Consider the following 21,519-nt stretch of genomic DNA (forward strand, 5'->3'; position numbering starts at 1 on the left):
TTCCAGAAATATTTACTTTAAAATACAATGTTTCAACGCACAGCCTTTCAAGCTCAAATACCATAATACTACTACAGTACCATACCATACATACCATACTACTACAGTACCATACCATACATACCATACTACTACAGTACCATACCATACATACTACTACAGTACTTGTTTTACCAGCTAATAAGATATCACTGTTCCCTCTTATTATTATTATATCTTAAAATCTCTCTAATTGTCCTATATTAAACATATGATTATATAGATTTACTTTATTATAACAGTTGCCACTTGTGCCAGAGGTAACAGATAGGACAAGGTAAGTAAAATTAATCTAATGGTCTTAGAAGCAAGGTCAAGGGAACATATGATCACAACGTACAAGATACCGAAGAAAATAGGCAAAATGGACAGTTTTATTTTCTTCAAGCGAGTGATACCAGAGTGAGCCAGAGAAAGATAAGGAAACACTAGTATTTTATGAGTGATAAACAAGTGGAATAAACGTGACCCAGTGTCCCCGCGGCCCGGTCTCTGGCTTTTCTGGAGAAGTAACCACAATTTTACATCTTTAAGTCTTTAAGAGCATGCTGAAACGTCAGACGTAGCTGTTGTCTTGCTACGAGGCGGGGCTCAAGAACTGCATTTCTCTCCCCGTAAACACACACACACTCGTTGACGTAGCGATGTTAGAGGGTAATGTATCCCTGGATGAGGGTAGTGGCCCGACCCGCGAGGTCCACCCGACCGTCCGGCCTCACCGTGACCCGCACGTCACCGCCGCGGGCCGAGCACTGGCGACCTGTTGAACCACACAACTGCCTCGTCACCTCCTCCACACAATCAATACCACGAGGCCAACAAAAGTAAACAAAACAGGCAAAACATTTAACTTAAAAATTATCAAACACGAACAAAATTATATATTCTAGTTAATTTGCTCAGATGATCAAGCTAGGATAGAATTATTCATATTTTTATTTAGATGTTGCTTGATGCTTTTAACAATGTTTTCCAGAGGTAAATTTATTTGTAATAACTGCGTTGTTGTTGTCTAAAGACTTACATCTGAGAGTCGTAATCCCAAGTTCCTTTGACCAGTAGGGGCCCAGGACAGTGTGAGCTGATCCTATTGAGATAACGAGACTTTGTGAAGCTCTTAAATGTGGAAACAATGGTTAGACAAGAAATTAATATACATAAAATATGTCTATTTATATATAGTGTGTGGTCATTTATTACACCCAATTTGTCCCATATTTAAATATTATTACCGCTGGCTAGGCTTCATTAATCTAGACAACATTGCACCTCTTACTCCAGTCATGGCAGCTTAGTTTATACTGTATTAATTAAACAGTTTACGAGATCCGAAGCTCTACGAGGCTGTTTATGACAACAATAACCTTGACCAGGATTTATCAAGCATTTACGTATCCACTAACGAATCCTGTACATCTTTCAACGGTCATGGTGGCTTTGTTAACATTTATTAAACAGTTTACGAGGTTTAAAATTTATGAATACTGTACATGGTTATTGTTACTATAAACAAACTCGTACAGCTTTGGAGCTTGTAAACTGTTCAATTATGATGAAGACAAGATGTAAAGATTTCTTAAGTAGTTGCGTAAATGCTTGATGAATCCTAGTCCTCGAGTTGAAGACTACCTCGCAGCGCTCCGGAGCTCATAAACTGTATAATACAGACCAAGCCTTCCCTGACGAGTCCTAGCTTTGTCTCTTTACCTGTGACAGGGTCCTCGGGAATACCATTCCATGGAGCAAAGTACCGTGAGAAACAATGATACTCTGAAGGATCCAGCTCCCCAGCTTGAGTGCTGCTGGCGAGGGTCTGGGTTCCCCGTGTAGTGAAGATGACGCCCTTCACCAGCGAGCCATCGTGTAGGTCCAAGATGGCTCCTGTGTCTAGCTGCAAGGTCTCCAGCTGTTCTCTGGACAAAGACTTGTTTTGTCACAGAGGTAAATATGCTTCACACTATTTTTGTTTCAAAATATTTTCTTCAACTGTCAATCAACTGTTTACTAACTACTTTTTTTCTCTACACATCACACACACACACACCCCAGGAAGCAGCCCGTGACAGGTGACTAACTCCAAGGTACCTATTTACTTCTAGGTAACAGGGGCATTCAGGGTGAAAGAAACTTTGCCCATTTGTTTCTGCCTGGTGCGGGAATGGAACCCGCGCCACAGAATTACGAGTACTGCGCGTTATCCACTAGGCTACCAGGCCCCCAGAGCGTGTGTGTGTGTGTGTGCGGCGACGGGGCCTACCTGGTGCAGGCGTGTAGGCTGACCAGGAGCTTCTTGGTGGTGTGGGAGAGCAAGAGATGCTTCACCTGCAGGTCCCCCGTCACCACCTTCAGAAGCCTGGCCAACTGGGTCTCCTCGAGGGCCGTCAGGGGCACGGGAGGGTTGGCTGGGAAGTCGAGGACGATGTGGTGACCCTCTCTCCTAGCCACTAGCACGCCACTCTGTGTCTCGAACTCCAGCCGGCTACTCAAATTCCCTGTGAACAACAAACATTTCTCACGTAAAATATTTTGCCATAAACATACTTACACGAGCCCTAGGAGCTTCAAATCTCCTACCCCCAGTGCGGGAGACGGTAGCTCTTAGGGTGAGAGGTTCGAGGCTCCGAAACAGCTGGTACTCAGGACACTCAGGGTTATGTTGGAGTGATGACACGGTGTGTCATGGGGTCTGGCTGTGATGGGCATTGACAGACATAGGTGCCTGCCACCCATTCTCCACACGTACAAGACCGACACTGTCGTACACAGCACCAGCATGGAGTCCTTACCTTGTAAATCATAAATACCAGCTTGTAAACGTCTAGAGGTGTGTGAAAAAGACTGATCCCTGAGGAGAGCCAAGCTCTGCACATGTTAAAACTCCCGTGAAGGTAATGTAAATATAGTATAAGCAAGGGTAAAAATAAAAACATGGAGGACCTAGGCAATGGAAGAGGACGTGAGCGGTGGCGAGGGTGGCGTGTCCGCACAATGGGACCTCAGTGGTGGGCGTGAACCATCGGAGTGTGAACCTTGAACACCGCACCCAGGGATCTTCCTGCGTCGTGGCGGGGGGCGTGGCCTTGGGACTCACATAAGCGGTTTCAGAAAGGTTTAGCTCCTCCGCCAGCCTCTGTAGCACCTCTTCCTCTACAACCTGTAGAAACCAGACTGATCAACTTTATGTTAAACATGGATAATGTAAATTTAATAATAAAACTTCCGTATCAAGAAGTGGCATTATCTTGTACCTAAGCCCCCAAAAAATATCAGTGCGAGACAACTAATAACAGATTACTCATATTTTTTAATTTGGAAAATCAACCAATATTCTTAACGTCGTCAAGTACTAGTATAGAAGTATAGTCGTTTGATAGTTATATAACTTAGTAGACAGGTGAGGCTGACTCAGGTTAGTGTAAGGGGTACACTCACTTTTCAACTTCCAGGAGTTTTTGTATAATTTCCGTTCTAATGGAAACATTTATTAGCTATCCCGTGTCAATTTTCTACGCGTTAAAATTACTTGTCTATTTGTTATAATTATGGCTGGACTCCCAATTGTGATCCCTGAGCATAAATCATAGATACACTCAAGGCGTTTGCCTGGTTCCCAAACCCTATTTCCATCACTGTAGGTTATAAAGCAACGTTCAGCAACTGGTGGTAGTCGGTCGATGAGTTTCTGTTTGGTATATGTCTGCCTGTGTTATGTGAGAGTTACTTGACCTTACCTCATACTGCATCCAAAGTTTGCAAGCGCAGACACTGATAACATGCCTCCCTGTGTGACTTAACCATCCTGTGAGATGGGCATAGCTTAGCATTTTGTAGCTAGCGCTTGACACATAATGTAATTCATGATATAATCTAAGGTAGCTGTATAAATTCAGATGTATCTAAATATAATGAAAAAAAGTCTGCCTTTTATATGACCAGGATCAGTAGCCTCCTCAATGGGGATGAGGCTACGATGATCATTGTGGCGTCTGGTCTAAGACCTGATATATCAGCCCATCCTTCGCTTTAGTTAGTACTTATAATAACGATGAGGACCATAGTACATATATGAAGTAATGGACAATTAGAACGTAGAAATTGTTACTATTGAATTTGGACAAACCGGGAAAGGTTTTGTATTTATGTTAAAAAGACAACTTAAACTAACCTTCCAAGGCCTAGTACACGCTATCCGAGGCCTAATATAGTACATATATAAGCTATACTAGGTCTAGGAATATTTAAGTTAATTTTTTAGTTTTATTACTTTCGGACTATAAAGTGAATAGTACCAAATTCTATCATCTAATTCTACCATCTACCATCATCGTATCACATCGATTGTGATCCCCGAGCATAAATTGTGAGTCCAGTAAATATAAAAAATGTGTCAAATACTCTGGAAGCATGCAGGCGATGAGTCACAATAACGTGGCTAAAGTATGTTGACCAGACCACACACTAGAAGGTGAAGGGACGACGACATTCACAATCGACTTGAGAATGGTCCAGGACGGACCGAAACGTCGTCGTCCCTTCACCTTCTAGTGTGTGGTCTGGTCAACATACTCTGGAAGCATGTAGAGAGAGAGGGGGAAATAGCCCTGGCCAGTGAGAATAGGTGTCTGTAATATACCTGTGTTAGCGGTATCACCGCTGCGGGGTTGCCAGAGAAGGGCTGGTCGGTGAACGCATCCACTGTGAAGAGTTGCAGCTTCATCTAAGGAAAAAATAGATATCCAACTCATTTCTCCAAAATAGTTATTATGCATCAAGAAATACTAAATTGCATCTACTTTGTGAATGCTTGTGCAAACCTATTTTTGTTTTTAACTGGAGGATACAGAAGCAGACGCCTACTGACTCTTGTTAGGAGGCTTAGAGCTCTCTTTTTCAACGGCTCACATTAAGCCTTACCCTAATAGTTCCCCGTGAAACACAACCCGCTAATTTGTGTATAAACAGGTCTATATGGACTATATATAAGTCTATACAGGTCTATATATCCCAGGACTATATGCAACTGAAAACTCAATTCGCATTTGTGTTCTTCACGTGTGCCCCAAAGAATGAGGTGATTTGATAAAATACTATGTCCAAGATTACCATCCGAGTGCCGGCTGGGGAGGTGGTTCAAATAGCTTCGGCTATCACCTCCTTATTGTCCGGTCGTGATGGTCGAGTGGATTAAGGTGTCCTGTACATACCAGTTGCGTTGCTCCTAGCAGTATGGGTTCGAGTCACTTCTGGGGTGTGAGTTTTCAGTTGCATATAGTCCTGGGGACCATTCAGGCTTGTTCGCATATATATATATATATATATATATATATATATATATATATATATATATATATATATATATATATATATATATATACAGGCGATGAGTCACAATAACGTGGCTGAAGTATGTTGACCAGACCACACACTAGAAATTGAAGGGACGACAACAATCGACTTGAGAATGGTCCAGGACGGACCGAAACGTCGTCGTCCCTTCAATTTCTAGTGTGTGGTCTGGTCAACATATATATATATATATATATATATATATATATATATATATATATATATATATATATATATATATATATATATATATATATATATGTGTGTGTGTGTGTATATCACGAAAATAAACACGTGATTAAGAATGTGACAATGTCAGACCACGGAGGAAAATGAAACAGGAATTTCCTTAAGTACTTTCGTATATTAAATACATCTTCAGAAGGAATGTATATTTGTAATTATATATATATATATATATATATATATATATATATATATATATATATATATATATATATATATAATTATATATATATAATTATATTGTGTGTGTGTATGTGTAAATCACGAGGAAACTAACATGTGATGAACAATGTGACAGTGTCAGACCACAAAGGAAGAATTAAGACAGAAATTTACCTAAGTACTTTCGTATTTAATAATTCATCTTCAGAAGGACGGAATTACAATTCAGTGGTGCGGATATAGTCAGAATAATATATGCAGGGTGAATAGTCTGTGGTACAGGACGGACATAGGCTGGTCGTTATTTGTCCTATTGGTCTTAGAGCGGGTTGGGCCAAATAGTGACCATCAACCTAATCATTGACATGTGGTTATCCAAGTCCCTAGATTTATTTACTTTTATGTAAGATATATGAAGCTTACCTTCACACATAAATATAACCCATCATAATGAGACAGACATTGCAGCCAAATTAGCGTGTAACAAGTTTGAAGTTGAATTAGATCTAGGTATCCCCATCTCTGCTGTCAAAACTGTATTGGTCCAAACATTCAGATCTGATAGGAAAGAACTTACTGACTCCCAACGACCTGAAAGTACTAGTATAAAAAGCTATGATTTGTTCAGATCTGAAACCTACATCTATGGACAGCACAAAACGTCCACTAGACTGTGCGACACAGTGGTTGCAAGGATCAGGTTGGGTTACCGTTACCTGTGGCAGGTGGCTGCAGGTGACGGGTCTCCCAATCCTGAGCACTCCAGTTGCAAACTCTGTGAGCAGGAACTACGGCATGATCTCCCGCACTACATCACTGAATGCCCAGTTATTAGACCTTTCAGACCAGTTGGCATGAGGTACCTGGAGCTTTGCAATTACTTTATTCACTCTCGTATTCTTGAAGATATCCTCACAGTATACCCAAAATTTGCCAGTGCAGGCTATTAAACACATGGCTCTGTATGACTAACCATCCTGCGAGATGGGGACTTGTATTACCACTGCTACCTTATTCAATCTTGTGTTGTTGATATCCTCAAAATGCATCCGGAGTCTGCCAGTGCAGACCGCTTATCACATGCCTCTGTATGACTAACCATCCTGTGTGATGGGGATTTTACAGCATCACCTAGTTAGCTTTTTTGACACACTGTACTCCACTTCATATAGTCTAGGGTAGCTGCACTAATGCAGATGTACCTCATAACTTAATAAAAAAAAAAAAAAAAATATGAAGCTTTTTTTTTAAAGCACCAGTATAAAAAGATATGATTTGTCCAGATCTGAAACCTATGTTTATGGGCAGCACAAAACTTCCACCAGACTGTGCGACACAGTGGTTGTCAGGATCAGGATGGGTTACCGTTACCTGTGACAGGTGGCTGCAGGTGACGGATCTCCCAATCCTGAGCAGTCATGAGCAGTCAGGTACAACTTCTGTGAGCAGGAACTGGGGCATGATCTTGCACACTACATCACCGAATGTCCAGTTATCAGACCATCCAGAACCGTTGGCATGAGTTACCTAGAGCTTTGTAATTATTTTATTCACTCTCGTGTTCATGATGATCTCCTCATAATGTACCCAGAGTCTACCAGTGCAGACTACTCATCACGTGCCTCTGTATGACTAACCATCCTGTGTGATGGGGGTTTTTTTAGCACCACGTAGCTAGTTTTATGACACTGTACTCCCCTTCATGTAGTCTAGGGTAGCTGCACAAATGTAGATGTACCTAATGTATTAATAATAAAAACTGCCCGAAACGTTTTGCGTAATAGTGGCTTTAGGCATTGTATGTACTAGCTCTATCTATTAATCCAACAAACTTTGTAAAATCTCTTTATGTATGTACCTTACTTAAATAAACATTTATTTATTTATTTATTTATTTATTTATTTATAAAAGAGTGAAAAATGTTTGAAGACAGGGAAGAAGAGGGGGGGGGATGTTTGAAGAGAGGGAGGAGTGAATGGCAGACATGAAGTGGGGGAAGACAGAGAGGGGGAGATGTTGGGGGAGAGTGAGGACCTTGAGGCAAAAAGCTGGGAGAGGAGGAGAGTGAGGGAGAGGGGAAGACGGGGGAGGGAGAGACCAGGACGTCTACCCCGCCTAGTGTGTATATAATAATTAAATTATATAATATATATTATACTGTATATATATATTGTAGTATATCTATATATTATATGTATATACACATAAAATTCCAGACTTGGTATTCCAAGAAGCCTAGCAAAACATAACAGTATAAATAAGCTATTACAAGTGTGCCAAAATCTTCACAGTAAAGCTTTATCACTACACATTTTATTACAGCCGCCATGATGTTAATCATGTATAGTGACTGACCCAGTGTACCAATCCCGTAGACGGTACACCTTTCCGGTAGGCGGTGCATCACGGTTTTACCCAGATAATCAATACTCAAAGATGCCTAACAGATATCTTATCACTAGTTCGCTATCACATCTTTATATAACTATAACCTGGCTCTCGAACAGCTAAATGCTCCAGTACACATTGATTAGAGTTTCCAAGTTCCCTTAGAATGCTTTTTTTTTAGGATGTCATGAGAATAGTGTAGACGTACCTTAATAAGGAGGGTTGATAGTGGAGACGAGGGTGTCGCCAGGCGCTGTTCGCTGCTCAAGTGTGTCGCCAGGCGCTGTTTGTTGCTCCAGTGTTAGCCACAACGCTCCCCCAAGGTCGCGGTCCGCTCATGCCACCTCACAGTCACAAATTACATTGTTATTATTATTACAAACTCTCACACGTGATGAAAATCAAATTTGAACTTTTATGTATAACGCCCATACCCTATTATTGTACACGTTATGTGGAAAAAAGAGTATTTACGGCATTACTGTGATAACGCTAATATAAAGAGCTGCCAATATTGGTGGCGCTGTGTGTAGCAGCTGATCAAGTGGGGGGGAGAAGCCAGTGACGGCGCAGGGAGGAGTGTAGCCTGTAGGAGCACTGCAGCCTGTAAGAGCACTGAAGGTAGTACTGCTGCCTGTATGAGCACTACATGCAAGATTGTACCCCCTGTATGAGCACTGCAGAGAAGAGTGCTGTTGTCTGCAAGTGCAAGGAGAATTGTTACCGATAGGAGCACTGCAGAGGGACCAGTGTGTGTAAACAAGCACTGCAGGAAGGATTGTTGCTTCTACGAATACTGCTGGGAGGATTGTTAGTTGTACGAGCGCTGCAGAGAGGATCTGTGGCTATCGGATCACAGCAAGGACGATAACACGAGCACAGGGACGCAACTATGGGAAAATTTACGGGCCGGCGTGCGCTAGTGACAGGTGCTGGAGCCGGAATTGGTCGTGGCCTGGCTATTAAGTTAGTGGGAATGGGTGCACAAGTGTTCGCTCTCAGCAGGACAGCCGACCACTTGGAATCATTAAAAGCAGAATGCCCAGCCGTCCAGACCATCTGTGTTGATTTGAGTGACTGGACCGCGACTAGGGAAGCTGTGGAGAAAATTACGCCTATAGACTTGTTGGTAAACAACGCAGCATATGCTACCTTAGCACCTTTCTTGACGACGTCACCGGAGAGCTTCGATAAGGTGTTCAATGTGAACGTGAAGGCGGTGATGAACGTGTCGCAAGTGGTGGCGGGCGACCTCATAACAAGAGGACAGAGGGGTTGCATCGTTAACCTGTCTTCTCAAGCGGGGCAACGAGCGTTGAAGGACCACACTGTGTACTGCTCTTCCAAAGGGGCACTGGACATGCTGACCAAGGTCATGGCACTGGAGCTGGCACCAAAGGGGATCCGGGTGAATGCCGTGTCCCCCACTGTGGTCATGACGGCCATGGGACGCGTGGGGTGGTCGGACCCTGCTAAAGCTGAACCCATGTTGGCCAGGATACCACAGGGAAGGTTTGCTGAGGTGGATGACGTGGTCAACGCCGTCGTCTACCTCCTGTCTGAAGAGAGCAACATGGTCAACGGCCATCTTCTTCCTGTTGACGGCGGCTTCTTGGCCGCCTAGTTACATTACCACATGTCATTGTTATTGTTTTTCTCGTGTTTTTTATTGTTCCTGAACAAGTTCATTTCTAATACAAGGGGATTATAAAATTATGATTTTTTATTCCAATAAACCTACATTTGTTTTACAGGTATTGGTAGCTGACCATGGCATAAACCTCGCAATCCATCCTCCATCCTTTTGGTTTACCGAGGAACCCTCAATTCAAGGGTGAGGCTACACCTATGTGGTTATCTAATTACTGATTAGAACTGACACGAGGCGGACCTCTTTATATAAGAATATAATTTGTCACCCCAGCAATACACAAGATAACCAACACGAAAAACTGATTACAATTCGTTTTCTCAGAGACAGGAGACCTATGTATATAATTACTTTAGGCATGAATCGAGGTCTCCCTCAGGGTCAAACTACTGACCCTCCCCAAGATGCAACCCCACCATAGCTACCATTGGTGAAACTCGCTCTCTCGGGTACTCGGGTTACTATTTACTCTCAAACTCTCGGGTACCTATTTACTGTTAGGTGAACAGGTGCATTAGGTGAAAAGAAATGTCCAACTATTTCTGTCCCATCCTAGAATCTAACCTGGGAGCCCCGAGTGTGAGCCGAGAACAAAGCCAACTGTGCTATGCTATCCTAATAATAAATTGGATTAGTTTAGAGTTAGGAAAGACCTGAATAAATGTCAGTTTAGACAGAGAATTCTATTTAAGGAACAAATTGGATTGGTAACATACAATTTATTATCGGATCGCTGGATAGTTTCAAGCGTATGATTTGACACATGAATACAACCCATCCTCCTCTTTTTAAATTTATGCAGTCTCCGTGGTGTAGTGGTAAGACACTCGCCTGGCGTTCCGCGAGCGCTGTCATGGGTTCGTATCCTGGCCGGGGAGGATTTACTGGGCGCAATTCCTTAACTGTAGCCTCTGTTTAACGCAACAGTAAAATGTGTACTTGGATGAAAAAACGATTCTTCGCAGCAGAGGATCGTATTCCAGGGAACATAGGATTAAGGACTTGCCCGAAACGCTACGCGTACTAGTGGCTGTACAAGAATGTAACAACTCTTGTATATATCTCAAAAAAAAAAAAAAAAATGGTACTTTTTGTAACTATGTGGTCGATCCACCAATATGTAGCAATGGAGCCCCAGTAAGCCACTTTTGTACTTTTTTTAAGTTCAGAAAAAACTAAAAATCAAATATGCCTAGGACTAATATTGCACATATATGTATTATATTAGGCATTAGATAGTGAGTTATGCCTTAAATGGTTAAGTTAGGCTTTATTTGCAACATATAAAACATTTTCCAGTTTGTCCCAATTCAGTACTACAAAAGTCTACTTTCTGGTGGTTCGTCATGACATATTTGTACTTTTCGACTACATGGCTAAGTATGTTAGTGATGTATGCTAGATACATGGACGAGGAATTCATAATGGCGGAAGAACTAAAACTAGCCTACTATATCCATTCATGAAGATTTCACGTTGCGATTTGCTATCGTAACAATGCACTTATTGGGTGCACTAGTTTATCGGTTCAAAGCATAACTGCGTACAAAGGTAAATGAAAACTACGCTAAAATAATACCACACTATAACAAATAATAGTAAGTACATAACCCCCCCCCCCCCTGGATCACCACCACATACCTGCTTGTTCCACGACTTTTGGGAGCTAATCACCGCCTAATGGCGCCTCCCAGTCTCATATAATCCTTGGTGCCCTAAAACATATTGGGGTTACCAAAGGTGTTTCTGGTCTGGATCTAATGTTCATGGTTAATTGTAACTTACATGTTGAATTGCTTTATGAATAGTACCTAACTAAGCAAATTATAGTACATTTTCTATATGAAGGTCAGAGATAAACACATTGATTACACATTCATAATATGTCGGTAATGCAGCCCACACCACGATCTGGAACGCCGTAGGTCACAATGGGTCAGAGTTGGCGTATATAACCACAAGGTATCCAATGCTACTTGTTTAACAAGCGGTCGCAAGGAAGCCTGGTTACTGAATGTTTATTCTTTTTATTAACACATTTAGGTAATCTGCATTATGGTTATTAACCCATGGAACCGCCTACCCGCCGAAGCCGTAACTGCCAAAACTGCTTAATTTCAAAATATACTAGGAAAAGATCACCAAGGCAAATGGGGAGGGGGGGGGGGACCTTCGACAAGCCGCCGGCTTCCTGTCCTCGTCTAGGCCACCAGGGTTAGTGGCCCTCAGGTAAATCAGAATAGCAGGATTACAGAAATGACACGACCATAGTTCCGTAGAAGACATTACCGCAGATAGCAGCCTCATTAGACGTTGAGATGCAAGTCTCGTCCTAACCACATACTCAGACATTGATACAGCACTCTCCTAGGAGAGTGAGAGAGACCGTGTAAATTCTTCACATAAATTTCACCAAAACACAAGTGTGGGTTTTTATCCAATGCTAATAATAATATAATAATACTAATATAATAACAATTAAGCAAAAGTACATAGTATACAATTAGATTGTATGAGGGGTTGTTGTTGTTGTTAAAGATTCGCTACCTTGAACAAAGTTCAAAGTAGCACGGGCTATGGCGAGCACGTAGATATATTCAGTATGAGGGATATGCGAGGCACGTATGAAGCCAGTAGTCAGAAAGCGGAGGACGTGCCGTGACTGTAGCTCCCACCTGCGCCATATCCTCCACTAGTACTTACACCAACTATTTAGTCAAACATACATAAATAGATTGAAATTGAACACAAAAAGTTCATTTTGATAATACTGACTAGCCCAAAGGGCTAATTCAAGTAATCCTACGCCTAATATGCGTTATCTTGGTTCTAAAATAGTGTATATATATGTGTATGTATGTATGTATGTATGTATGTATATGTATGTATATGTATATATATATATATATATATATATATATATATATATATATATATATATATATATATATATACATATATATATATATATATATATATATATATATATATATATATATATATATATATATATATATATATATATATATACACTAAGCCTAGAAATGTTTAAATTTGGATTTTGTTTTTTTCGTGACCCTTACAAAATAAGCAGTATAAAAAGTGAACATAATTGAGGAAAGACACTATTATAGAATCTATAGTTCTAGCAACAGTACAGTCGATATACTATTTAACATTAGCAATGACAACAAAATCATGTCTCTAGTCTAAGCTGAGCAACATACATCTATGGCGACGCAGTTACATACAGTTTACTTCAATAATCATGCACGCCCCACACTCATCATCCTGTGGGCCGATCATTAAGCACTTGTGTGGCCTAATGACCCTCCAGAGGATGGACCTAAAAACCAAACATTTATTTATTTATTTATTTATTTACAAGAAGGTACATTGGGGGTTAAGAGAGAACATTTAGGAATGATGTTAATTTTACAATCTTGTAAAGCCACTAGCACGCATAGCGTTTCGGGCTAACATCAAAAGAAACCATAGGAGAGTAATCCAGGCTATGCAGGCGATGAGTCACAATAACGTGGCTAAAGTATGTTGACCAGACGACACACTAGTAGGTGAAGGGACGACGACGTTTCGGTCCTTCCTAGACCATTCTTAAAAAAAAGTAGATTGTGAAAAGGAAGTAGATGCAGGCAATAAATAGGCTAGAGAGAGGTGAGGAGCAAAGTGTAGTGGAGATAGTAGTAGGAATTGGTCCTCTGCAGTTCTAGGAAAACACTTCTAGGAAAAGAAGTGAACTTCACTTCTTTTCCTACCATCCTCCTTCAGTTATGAAAAGTGTCCTCGTCTCTCTCTTCCTCTGCGCTCTACCCCCCAGCGACCCCCAGTTTCTTGATTCTGAAATTGCCCTTCACCTTCTAGTGTGTGGTCTGGTCAACTAATCTAGGCTATAACGGAGTGCATTATAAATTACTTCAACAGAAAAATCTGATCTACCAAAACAGTTGGGAGTTTCCTCTAGTGCTTTCCCTAATTTCCCTTATGCTCTAAGGGAAGCGGTGCCATATCAACCAACTAGAAATTACCATAAAGAGATAAATATTCGTGGGCGTATTACAAGGAATTTTGTACTGGAAAGTTGCCTATGTATGACGCAATTTGTCTTATTAAAATAAATAAATAAATGTATATTTAGGTAAGGTACATACATACAAGAGATTCTACAAAGATTGATGGATTTATAGATAGAGCTCTAAGTAATCTCTCGAAGTAATTATTAAATGTTCAAATGACTTTGCTTATTATCTTTTCTAAATGACAAGAAGAAGAACACAGTAAAATTAAAACAATTTCCAGGTTAATTAAAGTGATTAGAGGAGAGGTTGTGGTGCGGCTGGCAGCGAGGACACGACTCCAGACTCCTGCGGCAGCAGTTGGTGTCTGGCTCTCCTGCAGGACGGTGCTGGCTCTCTCTCGCTCCTCCAACACACACACATATAGTTATTGCTCCCTTGCAATTTATTACGTAAGTAAATGTCTTGTTATTCCGTAAATAAATACGAGTTTCACGTTATTGTGTAAGTAAATGTCTTGTTATTCTGTAAATAAATACGCGTTTCACGTTATTCTGTTAAGTAAAATGTCTTGTTATTTTGTAAATAAAAATACGTGTTTCGTATTAAGTAAATGTAAATAATAAATGCAATGCTATTTTGTTAAGTAAATATCTTATTCTATAAATGTGTCATGTTATTCTGTAAATAGATATAATGTTATTCTATAAATTTTAATATTCCACATGTATATGTGTTTCGTGTGATGAAATATAAGTGGTGAGATGTGGCTGTTTACAGAGACGGACATTGGGAATTTACCTGGTATGTTCCACCTATCATGGTCAAATCTTTCTCTATACTGGGAGCAGGACAAGGTGGAGAGTGGCAGGTGTTACCACGTCCTCAGTAACCCACAGTTAGGACACGACTGGTACGGGAACGTTGGTCACACTAGACGGGTCAGGGAGGGTTGGAGGGGCTGACTTGTACCAGTTCTGACTAGTCCGTCAGTCTGTCTAGCTTGTCAGTAAGTCTAGCTGTCTGTCTGTCTAGCCGTAACAATGTCTTCTGAAGGTTTTCCCCTCCCGGTAAAGAGTGATGTTGAAAGATGCAGCATTCACAGTGGCGCATCAATCAATGTTCATAATTTGGCAGATATTAAAAGTTTTCGACGTTGTTGATTCAGGGGCGACGACAATCATGGGATCGGATGCGCCCCGGAGTACCCGTGAAGGGTTAATCGTGAAGCCTAATGGCGAAATGAATGTAGCTTATCAGCGGAAACTATAATGTACCTCGCGGCCAATAAACACACAGACAGGCAGCTGATTGTGGATCCCCAAGAGTCCCTCAGGGTGACAGGCACCAGGCCCCGCCCCACACAGAACACTTTGTAGAAAAGCCAAAAACTTGGACCGTCAACTTGAACGCGAAAGTCTTCGGGTGCCCCTCGGCAGAACAGATACCAGCCGCCCTTGGTTTGAGGACCCACCAAGACCCACTAACTCCCGGTACCTTTCGGCCAAGGCGGCGCCAGACACTATCACCCCGCTGGAAGAACCAACGAGAAAACGTTCAAAATATATCAACTGACCTGTGATCCAAGGCGAAGTAGCTGTACAGACGTCGTCAAGGTTAAACCAGGAGTCAAAGTTATCGATGTCTGAGAAGGTTATCTTCCTCACTTGGTACGCAGTGCATGTATCATTTGGGAGGACACTCCCCCCACCTTTATTTACTCTTTGTTCTTGAAAATCATATCTGAATGCTTTCTCTTTGGTTTTCTGTTCGTTGATGCTGTTAATGACAAATTACCTGCATTTGTAACAAACATGTTGGAGGGATGTTCGTAAATTTTGTCGATATATCCAAGAAAATCAGGGAAATGATTTCTCCAGTGCTGCACTGCAGACGTACACAAACCCTGTCGAGCGTGCCACTCTTTCGGCAGAAACGTCACCTTACCACCGGTCCGTCTAATTACCACAAGCTTCAGAAAGCTTCAGAAAGCTTATGTTAGTAATGAATAAATATGATATATTTACTCATTATAATGTTGGTGCTGAATGTACAACACGAGAAAACATAATTTTAATCTGAATAAGTATATTTTTATTAAGAAATTAGACGAAAATAAAGAGCTGGTGACGCCAAATAAAGTCGACGATCCAAGCGTCGGTTAGGTTAGGTTTAGTTAGGTTTGGTTAAGTTAGGTTAGGTTTAGTTAGGTTTGGTTTGGTTTGGTTAAGTTAAGTTAGGTTAGGTTAGGTTAGGTTAGTTTAGGTCAGGTCAGCCTAACCTAACATATATTTATTCATTACTAACGTATTGCCAGGAAGCTTTCTGAAGCTTGTGTAGCTTGTGGTAATTAGACGGACGCCTTACCACTACTCGCTCTCAGCACAGAGTGAGTGTATATTCACTAATTGTATCTGCAGAATCGAGCTATTAGCTCTTGGACCCCGCCTTTCTAACCATTTTTTTTCCTCTATTTCTACTACGTATATTTATCTTAACGCGTGCGCGCGCACACATTCCCAGGAAGCAGCCCGTAGCAGCTGTCTAACTTTGAGATACATATTTACTGCCAGGTGAACAGGGGCATCAGGGTGAAATAAATTCTGCCTCTGCCGGGGATCGAACCCGGGTCCTGAGGACTACAACCCCAGAGTACTGTTCACTCGGCCGCGAGGCCTGTGTGTGTACTCGCCTAATTGTGCTTGCGGGGTTGAGCTCTGGCTCTTTGGTCCTGCCTCTCAACCATCAATCAACAGGTGTACAGGTTCCTGAGCCTATTGGGCTCTATCATCTACACTTGAAACTGTGTATGGAGTCAGCCTCCACCACATCACTTGCTAATGCATTCCATTTGTCAACCACTCTGACACTAAAAAAGTTTTAGTGTCAGAGTGTGTTTGTGTGCCTGTGACAGCTGACTAACTCCAAGGTACCTATTTACTGCTAGATAACAGGGGCATTCAGGGTGAAAGAAACTTTGCCCATTTGTTTCTGCCTGATGCAGGAATCGAACCCGCGCCACAGAATTACGAGTCCTGCACGCTATCAACCAGGCTACCAGGCCCCTATGTGTGTGTGAGAGAGAGTGAGAGAGGGAGGGGGAGGGGGGCACCTTCAGCTCTACCTCCTACCTAACTTTGCCAGCAGCGTTGACTCAACAAGCATCCTCTTCTCAACCTACCATGACATGTCATACCATTTCTAACATACGAGTGCTGTAACCAAGACTATATCAAATTAACTTAAAAAAAAATACCATAGTCTTTGAATCTTGTCATTCAAAATCGTATACATTGAGAGAAGTAGAGAGACAGTATGAAAATGTCATTGCGAGTAAAGTCAAGGCCCAACTAAAACTGCTTCACAGCCACATCAGGAGGGAAAACAGCAGTGAAGGAACAAGTGATGAAGCTGAAAAAATGGGAGAACAGATACAGAGAATGACAAGGTGTGTGAAGAACTCAACAAGAGATTCCAGGAGGTCTTCACAATAGAGCAAGGAGAAACCCCTGTACAAAGAGAGGTGGTGGTAAACCAAGCAACCTTGGAGGAATTTGAGCTTACCAATGATGAGGTCAAAAGGATTTTGTTTGAGCTGAAAGTGACAAAAGCTGTTGGGCCTGACAGAATTTCACAATGGATACTAACAAAGGGTCTAGAAGTACTAAGTGTGCCACTTTCCATGGTGTATAACAGGTCACTGAAAACAGGAGACCTACCAGAAAGTTGGAAGACAGCTAATGTAGTCCCAATATACAAAAAGGGCAACAGGCAAGAGGCATTGAACTACAGGCCAGTTTCCCTAACTTGTATACCATGCAAGGTAATGGAGAAGATATTGAGGAAAAGGCTCGTAGAATATCAGGAGAGAAGGAGCTTTGTAACCACCACCAGCGTGGGTTCAGAGATGGTAAATTGTGCTTCACAGGCTTAATAGAATTCTATGACCAGGCGACAGAAATTAGGCATAAAAGAGAAGGGTGGACAGACTGCCTTTTCTTAGACTGTCAGAAAGCCTTTCACACAGTACTCCATAAGAGGCTGTTACAAAAGTTGGAAAAACAGGCAGGAGTTAAAGGTAAGGTACTCAGTGGATAAGGGAGTATCTAAGTAACAGGAAACAGCGAGTAACTGTGAAGGGGGAGACATCAGAGTAGCGAGATGTTACCAACGGAGTCCCACAGGGCTCTGAACTTGTCACCCATCTTGTTTCTGATATATAATAATAATAATAATAATAATAATAATTTTTATTTAGGTAAGGTACATACATAAAGAGATTTTACAAAGTTTGTTGGCTTTATAGATAGAGCTAGTACATACAATGCCTAAAGCCACTATTACGCAAAGCGTTTCGGGCAGGAAAAACATTAATGACTAAAGCTTAAAACTAATGGGTAAAAAGAATAAGATGTGTTGAGTACAAATAAAAATAGAGGTAAAAGAGGGGGGAACATTGTTGAAAAAGCAGCACAAATACAATTACAAATTTTTACAGAAAATTACATTCAAACAGTGTTGATTTGAAGAAAAAAAAAAAAAAAAAAAAAAAAAAAAAAAACACATGGGTTGACAACAGAGGGGTAAGGTAGGTTACAGGGAATTTATTAGGTATAGCTTCGTTTTTAACTTAAACTGGTTGAGAGAGGTACTGTACAGTCTTTAACATGGTTGGGAAGGTCATTCCACATTCTGGGCCCCTTGATTTGTAGAGCATTTCTGGTTTATGTAAATGATCTTCCAGAGGGAAGATTCCTCATTCCTCTCAATGTTTACTGATGATGCAAAAATTTTGAGAAGAATCAAGACAGATGAAGATAGACAGAACCTACGGGATGACCTGGACAAACTGGATGAATGGTCTAGAAAATGGCTACTCAAGTTTAACTCAGGAAAGTGTAAAGTAATGAAATTAGGTGAAGGGAGCAGGAGGCCAAACACAAGTTACCATCTGGAGGGTGAAATCCTGCAAGAGTCAAAGAGAAAGTAAAATATGGGGGGGTTGATATCACACCAAACCTGTCCCCAGAAGCCCACATCAAAAGAATATCGTTAGCGGCATATGCTAGATTGGCTAACATAAGAACTGCCTTTAGAAACTTGTATAAGGAATCATTCAGAACCTTGTATATCACTTATATCAGACCAGTCTTGGAGTATGAAGTCCATACCTAGTTAAACACAAGACAATGTTAGAGAAGATTCAGAGGTATGTCATCAGACTAGTCCCAGAACTCAGAGGTATGAGCTTCGAGGAAAGGCTACGAGAGCTTAGCCTCACTTCCCTGGAAGACAGAAGAGTAAGGAGAGACATGATCATCACCTACAAAATTCTCAGAGGAATTAACAGGGTGGACAAAGACAAACTATTTAGCATGGGTGGAACATGAACAAGGGGACACAAGTGGAAACTTAATACCCAAATGAGCCACAGAGACATTAGAAAGAATTTGTTCAGTGTCTTGAGTAGTTAACAAATAGAATGCATTAGGCAATAATGTGGTGGAGGCAGACTCCATATTCAGTTTCAAATGTAGATGTGATAGAGCCCAATAGGCTCAAGAATCTGTACACCAGTTGATTGACAGTCGAGAGACAGGCTGGACAGACTACAACAAAGCCTCATATGGACTTAAAATAAAAATTTTGCCCATCGTGGATTTTTTGCCTGTGACCTTGTCACAGTTGTGACTTTCTCTACAATCATCACCTACCCATCCAACAGACTCATCTGCTACATCAACTACATCATGCAGGACCTACAGCCTGTCCTGCCGACTCTCCGTTGCTGCCAGGGCAAAGCAGGTCCTACACCGACCCACCACAGCTGCTTCTTTGTCAGATTCATCTACCATGTCCACTGTATCCTGCTGCTCTGTCGACTCAAACACGCCACCTGCACAAAGCAGGACCCACAGTCTGCCTTGCTGACTCTCCGTTGCCACTAGGGAAATGCAAATCCAACAATAATTCCCTCATTATTCTGACCAGTCCAACTAGCTGCAGTTGCGCCTCTCCTTGTCCTCGATGTCTCACTACACAACCACCTCTTTGTCTACATTACCTCCTATGGCTCTGGTGAATGAGCTCATCCGCACACTTCCTGCATCTCGGTTGGTACCAGATTGCTCCACCAGTGACCCAGAGGGTGTACTGGTGGAGCAGTACATCCAGAGGGTGTACTGGATGCTACAACCACATTATTATCTCTTTTTGCCCCCACTATCCTACATGGTCTTAGTGATCGAGTCTGTCCACCTGCTGCCTGCATCTCAATAGGCACTAGATCTACTTGTTCTACCAGAGACCCATGGAACAATTACCATATATTTCTGTTTTTCTTCACCGACTTTTTTTTGTCATCTAGGAGGGGGAAGTACTGTAGCAAACCACATTATCTCTGTGACAGCTACTTATCCCCCATAATTACTAATGATCCCTTCAGTCATATTAACCACTAATGACACCTATAATTACATTAATACAAACTCGGGTAAATTTCATTCACATAGACCATAGGAACCTTAAACCACAGACCACCAGGCCCGCAACTCTTGTTGAACACCCACAATAAAAGAGGATCTCAAAAGAGATGCAGCTGGTATCCAATTGAGACTTTAGGCCCTCCCCTACAGTGCCACTTGAACACAGAGGCTTTAGGTGTTCCATGCCACAATCATATAAATTCCTACCCACAATAAATGTAGATAAAAACATTCATACACTCGGGCCATAGGATCCTTAAACCGCAGACCACCAGAGTGGCAGCCCACAGCTCTAACCACTGAACTCTCACAATATGAGAGGATCTCAGATACACAACTGGTATCCAATTGAGGTCATCGAGTGTTATGTTGTATGGTGATGAATATTGGTGTTAGAGAAGATCCACTGTATATCCATAGCATTTGTCACAAATCAAATCAAATATATACAGTACAGGATAAGATACCCATTAGGACGAGCCTTGAAGTGGGGACAGTTGAAGAAAAGTCGGAGAGAGAAATCGCTGAAGTTATAGAGAAAGAGCTCGGCTACGTGTCGTGAGTCGATGCTGGAACAACCCCACAACTGGCTAGGCGTTGAGTCGGGTCTAGAAGGGCAGCATGATGGTGTCTTCATTCTTGAGTCGTCGTCTTCAATTCTTGAGTAGAAGTCACTGGATCACTGGTTGAGTTATACTGCTTTCTGTGGCTCTGATGGCCTGAACATTACCCTTTACCTGACTTGTTTTCCAGGTCCTGGTTGTTTTAAATTGGTTGATGGGAAATTGTTTAGCTCCTGGAACTTTTTGAGAATATGTACAGTATTATGTAATCTGGGATGCAGTGCCAATTTTATAGGTGACGCTCCTCTGGTGGGACTGACAAAAGCCTGTCATTTCCTATCATGATTCTATATATGTCATATGATTAAGTACAGTATTTCGTGTTTGTACTCACTAATTATCATAAATATAGTTACTGCATCAAACAAATAAAGAAAAAACATCAATAGTGTATTATCAATTGAAAAAGTCAAAACACTTAGTTTTCACAAAATACAACTAGTGAGAAGTTTCACAATAATTTACACAAAGGGTCAGATGCGAGATGTTTTCACGGGTCTGAAGCAGCTCATGTCCTGGTGTCATCTGCCGATGTGTAGCACCG

At 41.5% G+C, this 21,519-nt stretch overlaps 3 protein-coding genes across 5 annotated transcripts in view; 2 read left to right on the forward strand and 1 right to left on the reverse strand.

Annotated features, from left to right (window-relative positions):
* On the reverse strand, positions 1 to 15,579 carry LOC123773442 (phenazine biosynthesis-like domain-containing protein). 2 transcript variants are annotated; one of them, XM_045767211.2, is made up of 8 exons: positions 15,444 to 15,579; positions 8,391 to 8,526; positions 4,673 to 4,756; positions 2,977 to 3,193; positions 2,297 to 2,531; positions 1,747 to 1,952; positions 1,064 to 1,126; positions 1 to 799 (listed from the first exon to the last, which is right to left on the reverse strand). In XM_045767211.2, exons 3-8 carry the CDS (start codon positions 4,754 to 4,756, stop codon positions 687 to 689), a joined length of 918 nt encoding a protein of 305 aa, XP_045623167.2. In that variant the 5' UTR covers positions 8,391 to 8,526; positions 15,444 to 15,579; the 3' UTR covers positions 1 to 686. The 2 variants fall into 2 exon arrangements, with proteins under 2 accessions (XP_045623167.2, XP_045623170.2); XM_045767214.2 differs by lacking the exon at positions 15,444 to 15,579 and adding an exon at positions 14,669 to 14,685.
* On the forward strand, positions 9,075 to 9,896 carry LOC123773443 (L-xylulose reductase). Its single transcript, XM_045767215.2, has one exon. The coding sequence runs from the start codon at positions 9,075 to 9,077 to the stop codon at positions 9,804 to 9,806; it is 732 nt and encodes a 243-aa protein (XP_045623171.1). The 3' UTR covers positions 9,807 to 9,896.
* The window catches only part of LOC138359134 (serpin B3-like), a 27,480-nt gene continuing 15,848 nt past the window's right edge, over positions 9,888 to 21,519 (forward strand). The window contains exons 1-2 of one of the 2 annotated variants that reach the window (XM_069317868.1): positions 9,888 to 10,016; positions 14,151 to 14,319. In XM_069317868.1, the coding sequence (XP_069173969.1) occupies positions 9,898 to 10,016; positions 14,151 to 14,319 (288 nt within the window). In that variant the 5' untranslated portion in view covers positions 9,888 to 9,897. Of the gene's footprint in view, positions 10,017 to 14,150; positions 14,320 to 15,410; positions 15,538 to 21,519 lie in introns of those variants that run through there. The other variant, XM_069317869.1, reaches the window with a different exon arrangement.

This window comes from Procambarus clarkii, chromosome 89 (assembly GCF_040958095.1).
Source record: "Procambarus clarkii isolate CNS0578487 chromosome 89, FALCON_Pclarkii_2.0, whole genome shotgun sequence".
NCBI classification, from domain to species: Eukaryota; Metazoa; Arthropoda; class Malacostraca; order Decapoda; family Cambaridae; genus Procambarus; species Procambarus clarkii.

Excerpts from the sequence above, each read along its gene's own strand:
- LOC123773442 (XM_045767211.2), bottom strand. The coding sequence starts at position 4,756 with ATGAAGCTGCAACTCTTCACAGTGGATGCGTTCACCGACCAGCCCTTC. Across the intron at positions 3,194-4,672 it reads CGGTGATACCGCTAACACAG|GTTGTAGAGGAAGAGGTGCT; the intron begins GTATATTACAGA and ends TGGTTTCTACAG. Across the intron at positions 1,127-1,746 it reads TCCCGAGGACCCTGTCACAG|GATCAGCTCACACTGTCCTG; the intron begins GTAAAGAGACAA and ends TTATCTCAATAG.
- LOC123773443 (XM_045767215.2), top strand. The coding sequence starts at position 9,075 with ATGGGAAAATTTACGGGCCGGCGTGCGCTAGTGACAGGTGCTGGAGCC.